The sequence below is a fragment of the Homalodisca vitripennis genome, chromosome 8 (assembly GCF_021130785.1).
Source record: "Homalodisca vitripennis isolate AUS2020 chromosome 8, UT_GWSS_2.1, whole genome shotgun sequence".
NCBI classification, from domain to species: Eukaryota; Metazoa; Arthropoda; class Insecta; order Hemiptera; family Cicadellidae; genus Homalodisca; species Homalodisca vitripennis.
In genome coordinates, this window is record NC_060214.1 from 115,581,635 (window position 1) to 115,596,628 (window position 14,994).

Here is a 14,994-nt window from a genome sequence, read left to right on the forward strand (position 1 = left end):
CAACAGGTCCACAATTTTCAGGAGAATTAAATAGTACTGAATTCAAAGCTCTCCAGGCATATATTAAAGGAGATAGCAACAACAGTCCTACCACCTGTTTCATGCTACTACTGAAATAGAAATGTAAAGTAAGAAAAACAGTTTTTGTTTATGTATCAAGCAAATTGAAAACTATTCCTAGTTTCGAGCAACTAATGCTTCCAGCCATCAGTAAGTACGAAGCAGCACTGTAGGTGGACGACAATCGAAAGTTATTATGGATAGTACATCTTTGTCTGAAGTTTTTTTTTGACGATGGAAGGATTGTGAAGGGAACAGGATTTTCCGGACATTTGCTTATCGTTCAGTGATACAAAAAATCAGTAACACTACGTTTCGAGATCTGTAATCTGATTCCCTCTTCAGGTAAATGCAACCTAACACACAGTACTTTATCAGGCAACGCATCAAAATATTAGGCCTAACCATAACGGTCTGCCGTTTGGAGATTCTAACCAAGGTTTCAAAACGAATGCCTCCACTTAATGGCGAATTACCTCGTAAAACAATCCTGGAACGTGAAGGAAACGGGACTACTTACTTAGTAACAAAGACAGCAGGGGATGGCATAAGGCACGTCGTCTCGTGCAACCAAAGTGGTAACTGGTAATGAGGCGTTGTGCCAGAGGTGGTAACCGGCAATCAAATGGTAAGAGAGGGACTGGCGGATGGCGTGTCACGGTCGATCTAGGGCCGAAACTGGAGCAAGGAGATTATCTGTCCACAGCAGATCACACGCTTGGACGTGCTGCTGCGCAGTCTCTCGTGGGCAGCGTCCTTCAGCAGCTCCACGGCCATAGCAGCCCATATGGACGATGGATGTTGTCATCCAATTCATAACAAGTATCCCATCGTCTAGAAGACGACTAAATCTAAACAATTTGAAGTTGTAACGCGAGCTGGGACGATGACATGGAGAAAGTCATAGAATCTTCTTTGCTTCAGATCTCCCTTATTTGTGGCTTGAATAACGATGGGATGTTTGTTACGAATTGGATGACAACATCCATCGCCCATACGGGCTGCTAGAGCTGTATTTTAATGTGTACAATATACAGATTGTCCTAGAACTCTCAACCAATATTTTCAGGTATTGATCCTAGACCAAAGACAAACCAAAACATCGTATTAAAACTTTCGAAAACTCAATAATTACTCTAATATCCGATATTTTGTTTTTTCATTAGTTTTTAATTTTAGGACGGCTTCTTGTAATAAGCTAAAATTTGGCAAATAGTTCTATAACATAAAGGCCTAATCAGAGAAAATAATCAATTTTTAAGGCCTTTATTTTCAAAACGGAGACTTCCTAAAATCTTTAAACATAAATATCTTTGAAATTTCGTATGATAAAAATTCACATTTGTTACGTTCTAGTTTTACAGTTTTATTGCAAATCTAACGATGCCAAGTTTAAAAAATCGGTTGATAAATAAGGGAGATAATGCGCTTTTAAAAACCCGAGTACTATAACTCCGAGTTTATGAGCTACAACAATCAGCTGTTTTAATTTTAGCTGCTTTTATCAGCTGGTTATACACTACATTGTTGAACTGTGGTCATAATATCCTTACCTATTGAAGAATTCACGTTTCTGTTAACTTTCTTAAACATTGAACAGTTTTCTGTACTTAGGTGTTTAAGTTATAAAAGTATATAACCAAATTCCAACTTATTCGAACAAGCTTTTCTAAAATATAAAAAAAAATATATATTTTGGCAATATACAAAAATACGTCTAGAAGGATAATTGAGCGAGCTCAAATACATGGTGGTGAGCTCGCCAAGGTAAAAATGAGATAAATACTTGAATGCCTTTATGTATAACTTATTATAATGCCAATTCTTTACTTTGGTAAATCCATAATCACATGCGTATGTGGACTATGGATTTACCCATGCATGCGTATGTATGCTTGCTTTTTACTCTTGACACCGTGCATTAAGTTCTTCACGCCTGAAGAAGAGGTTAGACTTTAATCCTCGAAACGTAGCGTTCTTAATATACGACGATAGCAAAATGTCCAAAATCCAGATATTTGTTCAGGGGTATTTCCTGTATGCATTTTCATAGTTGTGCTCTTTCCTTGATAATTAAACAGGTATATATAAATAAACCGACAGCGTTGCAGTTGCCGATATGTCTTTTTTTGCTCATTCAAAAGCAGACATCGAAGAACTGCAATCAAGGGCAGTTTCCAGACCAAACATTGGCGATTACTGGACAATTTGCAACTGTTTACCATTAATTCCCGAAATTAAGTTGTATCCGAGTGTCTATAGAGTATGAAGTGATAATATGCGACCTTGCTACTTTATCCAAGGTTAGTAACACGGTATTAAGTTCTTGTTGAGATCTGTTAATGGGTTTTATTTGTCCAGCATTTATCAGCTGTTGCACATTAGTGTCTTGGTCCTGCATGCTTAGGCGTGGCGCCACCTTAAAAGCGCACAGGAATAATGTCGAAGGTCTCATGAAGTCCTTCAAAACAGAGTGCTTTAAAATTGGAGCCAGAGTATTAATATTTCAATTTATACAAGTGCAATTCTATACTTTTGTACAGGACCAAAATATAGTTTTAAACCAGGTAGCTTTAGCTTTCTCGGAAACAACAGATAACGATTCCTTAGAAAGTCTCAACTGTATGGATTGATAAAGTTGCTTATCGCTAGACCTTGATGAAACAACAAAGATAAAACAATCAAACTATATGTACACATACATATTTATACGAAAGTAGTAACAGAAATAGCTTGATCTTATGATCATGTATGTTGATATGAATGAAGGTACTCGTACATCTAAATACTGTGTTTGGGATTTTGAGGTTGTGTCAATACTTTGTGCAGAACAGAATTGTGTTTTGTCGTCAAATATGCATTATAAGTGACTTGAATTTGTCTAATTTATTATAAACTTTGTTATATGTACGTAACTGACAGTTTGTTTCACTTTTCTCTACGACTGATATGAAGGTAACCCCAAATGGGCGAAGCTTAGGAAACCGATTATTTATCATCTGAAATCGATAATGTAATTAAAACTATTTAAATTTGATTTATAATTTCGTGTTTGTAAATAAAAAATTATTATTATAGTACGCCACACCACGTGTTACGTAACAGGCTTCGCTGAGGTTGCATAGAATGTTAAATGTACAGCTCATTTTATCAGGCTGCTTTTGTTATAATGCCCATGTTATAACGTAATATGAATATATTCAGTTGCTTTAAAAATCTATTTATCCTGTGATTTTATCACGCCATCACGGTTACCCATAACACCAATGTATGAATGTTCGCTAAGGCTCTGCTAAATCCCATGGAATGACATACACCATTATGGCATTCGATGTTGTTCTATGCAAAATTTCAAGCCAGATAATTTCGTTCTCGAGACATCGTACGGACAGACGGACAAACTGGATACAGGCAGAAACAAAACCGAAATAGGAAATAAATCTTGAATTTGTAGTAGCAATTAAGAGTAAAGAGTCTTCTAACAAATTATTCTTAATAAAATATCCTCTTATTTTGTGTAAGAAAGCAACAAAGTAATTTTTAAGGAACCTCATTTCTGGCAAATCGTCTTTACTTATATTTGATTAATTTGTTGACTTTTGACGAATCATGTGTACAGTAGAATATGACTTATTAAAACTGGCATAAAAGATATTTAGAAAATCAGTGTGTCCTGTTTTATCTCCTTGCTCTCTTCTTATCACGCATCAAGAACGTAGTCAAGAAAAATTTTGGGGAGGAGTCAAGACAACTGATATTTTTATGAAGTGGACCCAAAGTGGGAAAGTAAGGCCCCATTTTGTTCCTTAAAAAGTTCTTGACCCGTATCTGTGTTGCGAACGATCTTTCAGCAGTACATATCAGTAATACTGAATGATTCAAATGATAATAATCGTTTACTAAAAAAGTAATTGAAAGAATTGAAAATTTGGGGGGTCCGGACCTCTTGGACCCCCTCGCTGGCTACGACCTTGTCATGCATTACAACACGTTCACTATAGTGGAAGTTCCAGGCGTATCTTGACATAATGGTTCTACTATTCCTGCAGGTTTAGCAGTGACAATGTTGACATAAATAATTGCAACTTAAACTGAGCACACTTTTTGGATTATTCAAAGTCTGTAATGGCTCTCTGTCAGACAATAAAGATTCATTGGTGAGTGGTCTAAAATGTAGGATTTATTTTGAAGGCCAGTATCTCAAATGTTTATGCTAAAACATACAGACATATAAATCTTTCTGTTTCGAAAATTCTTGATACATTCGTTGTGTGAAACGTTTTTAATTTTATGGCTTCAATTATTTTTAATTTTATATTACGGTACTGTATAGTTTGTTCATATATGAATCCTATACTTCACTGTCTGTTATCTTAGCGTGGGCGGAGATATATTGCATATCTTGTTATATTGTTTGGAATAATACAGTGCTTGTAATCAGCTACACTTTGAACCTTATAATAAGTCTTAAATATTGTGTACCTATATCTAGGCTTAAAGCAATTGTGTTTGTATAAGATTATGTATCTATAATAATATTAACAATCTGTAGGTCAAACACAATGCTTGTTGTTGATAGAATAATAATTAAAATCTTCATTAAAAACAAAATGTTATAACCGATAGCAAAAGTGGACAGTAAACAATCAATCCTTGAGTTTAAAATTAAATATAAATCGTCCTAGAATATTTAAAAAATAAAGATTTTTAAGGTTTGGTTGTGAAATTATTAAAAATGTTGAATTCGTCACTAGCAGTAATATAAATAGGTTCTACATTAAAAATCTTAATACTCAAATTGATTTTCGTAATATAGAAAACTCTTTCTCTGTATTAACCCCACAAATGGCCGAAGAAAGTAATTTAAAGATCTTATTAGTTTAGTAAATTAAGAAAATGTTAAAGAAAACAAAATATTGGGGTCAAAAAGACTTAGTGATATTCACAGCGTCAGTGAAACCGAACGATCATAGACACATATCAGTCACCTTCACTTGTGGGAATGGGTGCGTATTGTTGGGAGTTTCACTACTGGCCGAGTTCCCAGAGGGTCGTCTCTAACAAAGAACTGGAGAGTTGGCAGTTTGGGTTTTATTGCCAGCTAACTTTTACTCTTTTAACCTAGAAGTACACATAAATTTTAACGTAGAAGATGAGGTGTCATCAGGAAAAAGATAAAAACCAAATATGTAACTATTAATATGACGTATCTAATTCAATAGTTACTTTACCCTCTAATCATTTCATACAATAATGCTTAACTTAATCAACATTTCCGACATCATTTTCTTTTTTCTCTTCACCACTATCTTCTTCCCTGCCCCTTACATCCTCTCACAGTTTTTAACCTATTTCATTTAGATCATTTCGTTTGCACTCTCACATTAGCATGATGGAAACTTCTCACTTTTTATGCTTATTTTCAAAACCTACATCGTTTAATTTTCAGCTGGGTGACTCTTCATATTACCTACATACTTGTATGTACTTGTATTGTGAACAGGTATCTTGTGTTACATTGTCGATTCTCTTACTTATAGGAAGTACTTCTTTACTAATTTCACATCAAACAATTCAACAATTTTGTCAATTTTATTTGTGAGGGCTTCGCTTTCCATCATTGTGTGGGTCTGGTGACGCTTTCTTTTAAAGAATGCAGGCTCCCAGACAAAATCCAAAAAATATCGGATTCTTTGATTTAAAATAAATACAAAAAGTGATAGTTGTCTCATTTGGAATTTTACATCGTAAATTCTACAAAAATGTCGTGAAAGTACAAAATCGTAAGAAGTATTATAAAAGGTTTTGGCGATCAAGGTATAGTGACAGCCAGTAGTAGATGATTTGTACATGACGATAATCAAACTAGCCCTGAAGCAAGCTTTAAACATCAAAGGTAGACCTCTAGGATTCGAAGTGACTAATCGCCTCACGTGCCGACCATTATCTACAACAGGACAAGGCCTCTTCTTACAGAACAGCGAGCAGCGTGTCGCGCTCACGTCCTGCTCGATTACCCCTGGCTGACCGGAACTATCGTATCTGTCTCAATTCCGACCGGACACTAACGTAATGGTACCTTGAGTTGGTCATCGCCTCTGCCCCCATGGCTTGACGGTAGTTACCTCAAGGTGAGACTAGTATGGAGTAAAGTACAATAAATGTATCTTGTGATTTGGTATTCCACAAGGATCAGTTCTTGGCCCACTATTTTTTCCGAATTTACCTTTTTCCTTTATGCAAACTCAACAAGGAATGGTGATAAATAAAAAAAATAAAAATATCATATACGGAAATATTTGAGGGAATTAGAATAAAAAATTGACTCAGCCAATAAGGCGACAACAAACACAGAAATTGATGGGATTAAACAACTATTGTAAATCTACCAGTAAGCAAGTTTTACAGTCACACATACTAATATTATCATCAAATAAGAACCCAGCTTCTACTTACAAACTTGCTTTAGTTGCATTAGTTCCTCCTCAGGCATAATCATTTCAAAGACAAAATTTAAAGATGACGTTTATAAACCCACAACTCGTGTGAAGTATAAATAATTTTTTACGCAATTGCTTCGGTAACTTAAGGTTTTATCTTGCTACAAGGGAAGATTATATCTAAGCAATGTAGCATTACAAAGCTAAAGTAGCATTAATATATCATTAATATATTCATGATCTTGTAATTGTACCACGAAACGAAATTTTGATAAATTAACAGTTTCAAAATGTTTTGGCTACATTTGGCATGTGCCTTTCTTCTGACTGCAATAGTAGTACTTAGATTTTGAATAAGAGATGATGATAATATTGTACTAATTAAGATGTTAGTAAAGTTCTTAGATTTTCAAATAATATCTTGAGACAGAATATGGCATCATTTAGAACTAGTAAAAATATAATAGAAAGCTATAATCGGATGGATCACGAAGTAACATCCTAATAACTACCATCACACACCTAAGGTCTGCCATAGGATTTAAGAGCAGTATCCTCGTAATTGGACAAAGGTTTGATAACCTGTAATGTAGTGTGACGAAGATTCTTCAAGTCATTTTACAGAAGTTGTCAATGTATGTGAAATATGATACACAATGTATAGCCCTAAAGTTCTCAGGCTATTTCCAACTCACTGACACTATTTGATCTTCTCATGGATTACATGGATTTGATTACATTATTCTAATATGTGACTCTCCTCATGTGAAACACGATCTACTACTCTGCCGCATGATCAGACACATTATTCGTAGTAAACTATTAAACCAGTTTTGTTCATGTCTGGTCTAAAATAGGTTTGATATTTTTCATCTTTACCTTTACGAACATTCTTGATTAGGATTTATCAGAGTCAATACGATTTTGATAGGATTCGATTGCACTTCAGTCGAGTCTGGTGAATGATTTGATGTGTCAAATAATTATCACCTGATAGACGTAATTACCATCCATCGTCAAATGGTAAAATGTGATGGTATGAACAAGAATTGCCCGGAGGCAACAGACAACTTGGCCGATGGGCAAGCGATCTAAGACGCAGGGTTCTGAGTTAGAGATAGAGCAGGTTCAAATCCTGTCTGTGACTGAAACACATCCATCAGTACCATCGACCTTGTACTGAATCGACTCTCCCCCTTATTCTGTTTTATAAGATCCTTGCAGAGGCCAGTGGTCCATGAGGATAGACAATACAATATAACAGGCATCGGTCTCCCTATAAAAAGATCAAGATTTAATTATTCCCCAACCGATGTTTTTGCATATAAATTCTAGTATTGTAAGAGGCACAAATGTAAATGTTTGGATAATCTTAGTTTTGGACTGTTTCACTTTGGATTTTTCATCGATAACTACAGTGATTTTTGTAATCGAATAAGACTGTGCTGCCATCCTCAGGCCAAAGAATAATTACATTTGTAATCACTTACTCCTTACCGATCAACTTGTAGCTATTCGTAGTTGTGGATTTCCATTAAAATCGGATAGTGAAATAGTGTTCTTGCATTGAAAGGAAACACGCACACAGACACTGAAGACCGCATTAGATTTGAATTCGAGTGTTTCGAAGTTTTTATCAGTTGGCATTGTCACACCGATCGGTATGTAAAAGAGGATCTTCTGAGGTAGGCAGTTCTGACACGAGTGCACAGATTATACGCCGAGACTTGTCAGTGGGAGCTGGCACGAGAGGCGGCTCAAGGCCTCAAGGAATCGTCTTCACTTTCACGACAAGGTCGTCTGCTTTTCGATCGAAGTTGAACAGTCTTAAACCTGTCTCCCGCGCTCAAACAGACGTTCCTATCTCATCCAACCATCATAACTCTGCCATGAAGTCAGATTCTAGGCTGTGACAGACCAGCGGTGTCACCCGAAACTACAATTAGAAAGTCATCAGTACTGTTGGTGGATTCACTAGAGAAGAAAATCAAGGTGAATTGCGGGAAGGTAATATTTACATCGAGGGAAAGGAAGTGTTTGTAGGTCGATGACAAAAGAAACTTTGAGTGTAAAGTGCAATTAGCAAGAATAGAAGTAGTGGGTGATATTGATAAAGTATACAATTGGCGCAAAGGATAAAATTGGATGCGATTTTATATAAATTTATAGAATAAAAAAAATTATAGAATTTGAATAAAAATTTATCTACACGGATGGCATACATTTTTTATTAGATCCTACACCAGAACGTAAGAGAACGTTGTATGAAAGTTACTAACTTGTAAGGAACTTGGTTATGAGTTGTAAATTGGCTCGAAGATAATAGTTTTTGAACTCCGTTGGATCGGCAATTTTTGTATAATTTGTTACAATTAAATCAGCTGTTCAAACTTAATATTTATATTATTCAGGAAATGAACTGTTAAACTATTGTGCAGGAATATAAAAAACTATTTTTATATTTATAATACAAAACAAGGTACCAGAGAGCCACACGACTTGTCGTAACAGGCTTCGTCGTAACATTTCAAATGTATAGCTCATTTAATTCTGCCCTGTGCACTGATAGATAATCATTAAACAATATGACACTAAAATGATGCATCATACAATTCATTCTTGCAGAAATAAAGTTTCATGCAAAATTTAAAGTCTACATATAAAATCTTTTGCGACGTGTCTTGCCAAGTGATACATTGAGGTTTTTTGTAATTAAATATGGTTTTATAAAAGTGTTTTAATAGTAAAAGCCTACACACAATGTCATTATAAAATGATGTTGTATGTGTTGAGACAGTAAGGCTATATGTGTTAATATGTCACATGCTTGAATCTCTTAAGGATGTACTGAGATTGTTTACAAATTTATTTATTTTGCTATTTCATCGTTGCCATCATGGTTTCCATAAGCCCAATGTAAACATATTCGCTGACGCTCAGTAAAATTTTTTTTGATATTTGAATTTGAATTTTTGAGATATCGTGTGGACAGACAGTCAAACAGACAGAAGTGAACTTTTTCCAGCCCCACGAGTGATAGGGTTCGCTAAAGCTCAGCCAATTATTTCTGATTTGTAATGGAACCGTATAAACTATAGAGCAATAGATGTTGTTTTGACATTACAGTGAGAACCTGTTATATCATGCACTCGCCGTGAGGTGGAATCGTCTTTCATCATGTATCCGTTCCACTTAACCTCCCATCCACTGCAGTGCCGTATCCAAGATTTGACTAGGGGGGAGATGGGGGGCGCAACAAACCATCATGTCATACTTAATCTTTTGGAGGGGGGGTGTGGTTCGACCGCTTCTGCGTGTTTAGAATATCTCATGTTAAAGTTGCATGGTAATATGAAAATTTTGGACCAAAACTTCTCGAATCAAATGTTTATAGATTTCTTTAAACAAATGTTTCTATATTTGTCTTATCCTTAATTTGTACAGGATATACATTTGTATATACTACGTATCATTGACTTAGCCGGTATTTATTCTCCTTGCCTCTTATACATGAAGTAGTATGAGCGGTGTTCCAGAAAAAACCTCCCAAATCTAATTAGTTATAATTATATAATAAGTATTCTTGGTCATACGAGCATCCAAGATATATTAACCAATACAACGTGGAACACAATGCAGATATCACAAAAAGTGGTTAGAAAGTAGTGAATGTCGCCTTGCAACTCTGCTTGGCTATTTTACTGCATTAATGTGTGTACGTTGCATCTAAATATCGGAAGGCGCTCAAATTCCTCATAGAAAGAACATTTGCTGTCAGAGATGAAAAGCATAGTGAGTTTTTAAATTCTGAAATGCTTTCACTAATTATCAGGTGTATACGTGACAATTAGACGCGTTTTGTCATTTTACAATTTCCAAATTATCTATCCTTGAATACACTCCTAGATAACCTCAACCTCATCCTACAACCTATAACCTCATCACCTCTTACATAACCTCAAATTGTAAGATTATCATTCTGTCTCTCCTTAAATCCTTAAATAAATGTTTACAAAAAAAAATGTGTTGTTAACAATATTTGTCAGGAACTTCAAGCAAGGCCTCCAGAAGTATCGTGATGAGCAACCAATAGGAAATTCGATTTATTCTTTGCTATTATTGGTTTACAACTGGAATGTTTCTCGGTTCTTTTTCTTCTTGGTATTTTTATGCCATCACGCTCCAAAGTCAAACATAATTTTTGCCAACAATGCTTCCTTTTTTGGCTGTGATAAGTATCTCATGGCCTTTTGCCGAAGGCATATATCGGTACTTGAATTGAACTTAATTACCATTCCCTGATATAATAGCTGCGTTATAATAAGACTAAGATAATGCGAGGCGAGCACTACAAAATGACCTTGGCGGGAGAGCTGGTCCAGATGCAAATAGACCCAACTTAACCTTGATGATCCAATAAAAGCTCAACTGCATCTAGAGCCAGGTCATGTGTCTCCCCAATAAGGTTATCAGACATAAAACTGAAGGACTCTTGATTGTTTTGTCCTCGAATAATTTCGGAGCAAAATAAGTGTACCATCATTTAGTTTTATTTTATATAATACATTTTCGCAACCCTGTTACTAGTGTTAATGTAAGTTACATCCGATGTTCTTGGAACTAAATTCTTGGCAGATCAATAACCTAATTGGCACGCGTAAGAATTTTTCTCTAGTGAACTTTATAGCTGCCGAGCAACACCTCGCGCGCTATGTCCATAAGTAAAATTTATAATGTCGTATTATAAATTAGCCCTTTCACGCGAGACATCTAACTTTGAATGCAATATAAAGTTGTAAATAGTAAATTAACTTACCTTGGTTGATGTTTTGTTTGGTAGATTAATATTAATAACAGTGTAGTGATGTCCTTTTGTCCATCTGTGCGATAAATTCTGATAGAAAGGTCCTAGAGACTTGAAATTTGGAACATGGGTTCCTCTTGGTCTAATAAAGAGCCCTATTGATTTTGGGATCAAAAGTAAAAGGGTTTGTCCGTCTATCTGCCCTATGCGCTACCTCTTTCGTTACGTACTGTCAGGTCTTTCGGTCCTTTGTTGTTGCGCATTATTTAAATAGTTATAAGATAACGTGGTTTTCCAGTTACGACTGTAACATAGGTATGATAGATTTTTAGAATTTGAAAAATGGTTTTTTCAGGTAACCAATAGTTAGTTCTATTGTAACACAGTTAAAGACATAGTATTTCCCCGCGTTTAATATATTTAATTTCATAATTTTGAAATTTGTTTTAAATTGTTCCGTAGTTTTCGTAAATTCTCGAAGGAACTAATTTAAGTCTATATAATACAGTAGGTTTTAGTTTTATAATACATGAATAGGCATTTTGCAATGCACTAATAGATACCCAAATGATAAACAAATTTTAAAAGAATTTTATTTTAAATAATTTATAAAAATGTGTGCCTTTAAAATAGGGCTTTTCTTACGCGTTTGCGTTTTAACAGTTTTATCAGAACCTTTATATTTGTGGGTTTTTTCACAGCAATACATGATTGTTTTTTCTTAAATCGCATTCAACATGATTGTGCATAGGTTAATCAAATTGGCATTGTGACCCATTCCCCTACTTTTATCCCCATTAAAAGCAAGAAAATAAAACCTAACTAATCTAGTCCATTTTATTGAGGATAATATCCTCTAGGATCTTGAAAGACATATTTAATCGTCTGTTAAATGGATCGGTCAGCAGTCAAGGATTATATTAACGTAAGTTGCACTAAATTTTAATTATACCTTTTAGCTATTAGGGTTTAATAAGGATGGTGTTATGTTACAGATTCAATAGAGAAACGAGAGTCCAGCGAGAAGAGGGTTGTATGTTATTACACCAACTGGAGCGTCTACAGGCCAGGCACCGCCAAGTACAACCCACAGAACATCAACCCTTATCTCTGCACCCATCTCATCTACGCCTTCGGCGGCCTTGACCGCGAGAATGGCCTCAGGCCTTATGACAAGTACCAGGACATCGAACAGGGTAAAGTCGCACTTATTGTATTTTATTCTTGAAGGATCCCACTTTTTAAATCGGACAAAAATTATTGCTTAAATACGGACCTTTCCAGGTGGCAGTAATAGTATACAATTGTCACATGTAACTCATTGCAGAAACGTGATATTATTCTACTTCAAGTTCTGGCTTGGGCGTGTATAAAGCTCAGGGGGCCCAATACTCCCCCCCCCCAGAAATTTTGAAAGGCAAACTAAAAAATGGCACCCAGTAGTTTTTTTTTTTTTGTTTTTAAGCTAGAACACATTTATGAGATCTTAAAAACAAAGATTACCCGATGGAAGGTTTCTAAACCCATATTGTTTTAGTGTATTTTAGACTTATTAAACCACTAAGTGTGTTTTCCCCCGTTCTCCCCCTAAAATAAGTTTCTATATGCGCTACTGGTTTTTGTTAATGAAATATTTATCGTCAAGGTGTCAAATTTTAGCGTCTATTCGTGTATTGGTGTTTTTGGGTGGTTTTGTTATTGCCTCATTTTTTTCCTTTTAAAATAGCCGAAACTCCAGAAATGCCTCTTTTTATAATTATTATTATAGTACGAGACATATTATTACATGCCTGACCGTTATTGTTATCTATTGATACTGTAAACAAATTTGATTAGTAATTTTAATATCATTATTATCACGAGAAACAAATCTTTTATCCTCACGTGAAGATTAAACAGCATCTTTATGTATAGGTGCACTAAGAACAGTTTAGTTGCTACTACCCAGACTTGCAATATGTCTCGTACTATAGACCGTTTGAAAAAAGGGAACACCAAACATCCATAACTCCCTATAACCCCGTGGGGGGGAGGGGGTGATACTCCTAATATTTACTAACATCTAAGTAAAAATAAATAATAACCAAACGTGTCACATGCCCATCCTAACGTAATGTGTAATAAATTCAGATTATGTACAAGTTGAAAATTATCCCAGTTAGATGTGCAGATAAAGCGTTTACTTCCTTAGTGCAAATACGTATCTAGACGATATAGTGCCTGTGACTCATTCGCGTCGTCATTATCGACACTTTTTTTTTGGGGGGGGGGGGGGGGTCCGTGTGTACTTCCCAGGAACATGTGTGGAGGCCCTCCCCCAGAAAAGTTTTGAAAAATTGTGACCTTGAAATGACGTTTGAACACTAATTTAAACCCAAAATCTTACATTTCTACGAGCAGGTTTTTCATTGAAACAATATGCGGTCTATCACTTCACAACGTAAACAATAACTTAAAAATTGTAGACTTGTCTCTCTTTACAGTACATTATAACAATTCAAATTGCCTCTTGCTTAAAGGAGGTTTACTGGAACTGAAACAACCCCAAAGTATTATAAAATTTAGGGAGGGACAAAACTGACTTTTCAAATATTGGGGAGGGGGTGCGCGTCCCCCATGTCCCCTACGGCGGCGACGCCCCTGCTGTGACCTATACCCCTCCTAGCAGCCTGGTCAATAATGTATTCTACTTATTTTGGCTGAGAGAGTCTCAACACAGATTTTTTTGCCACAAAAGTGGCTAGAATCAAAAGGTTGAAGAAGGTGCTTTTCTCATGGGGAATCATATTTGGAATGGGGACAACCATTTGCAAATTTGACTGGCCTCCCCGGGAATCGAACCTTGACTCTCGGTTAGAGAGTAGTAGCCTTACCCCTACGCTATTGTGAATGTCTCATGTCATTTCAACCTTCTCTTGTCAACGAAACTTTCATTTCAACCTATCCTTTATGTCCCTTCTCCATGAAATTTGCATAAAATCCAGTCGATGAAAGGGTTTCAGGATGAATTATAGTGGCATACATTCTAAATGGTCCTATCAATACCACCAAATACAAATCAAACAGAGGTGAGTTTTTAAATCAGCCCAGGAAAGATGTAAAGAAGGGAAAGGGAGAAACCCAAGGACGTAGTTAGCGAGAAGTTATAAGGGGTCCGGACCCTCCTCCCTCCCAAATTTTCAACTGTTTCAATTACTTTTTTAGTAAACAACTATTATTATTTAAATAACTCAATATTACTGACATGTATTGCTGAAAAAATCGTTCTCAACACAGATACGGGTCAAGAACTTTTTAAGGAACAAAATGGGGCCTTACTTTCTGTTTACTTTGGGAAAATATCAGTTGTCTCTTAATCCCCTCCCCCCACCTAAATAATTTTTTCCTGGCTAAGTTCTTGGAGAAACCATGTAGGTTTCGTTGAGGTTTTAGAATATGTTCAATGTAATGTAACAGGAAAATGCTTTGTTATTCTTATTGATTTTATTTATCTCTGACAATTCATAGAACATTACAGAGGAAAACGGTGATCACAAATTCTTTGTCTGCAGCTAGCAATACTGCCTTTGTAACAAAACTAAGAAGAATCTAACAATTTCTAAACCTGATTACTTTTATTGAAGTTAAATAAATTATTACTATTGTATATACAAAATAAATACTTTCTATTTCTACATTCAAAAGACACGC

At 35.5% G+C, this 14,994-nt stretch overlaps 1 protein-coding gene across 2 annotated transcripts in view; it reads left to right on the forward strand.

The window, feature by feature from the left end:
* LOC124367957 (proteoglycan 4) overlaps positions 1-14,994 on the forward strand; it is a 167,946-nt gene that overhangs the window by 115,560 nt on the left and 37,392 nt on the right. For both annotated transcript variants that reach the window (XM_046825190.1, XM_046825189.1), the window contains exon 4: positions 12,300-12,500. In XM_046825190.1, the coding sequence (XP_046681146.1) occupies positions 12,300-12,500 (201 nt within the window). The remainder of the gene's footprint in view (positions 1-12,299; positions 12,501-14,994) is intronic.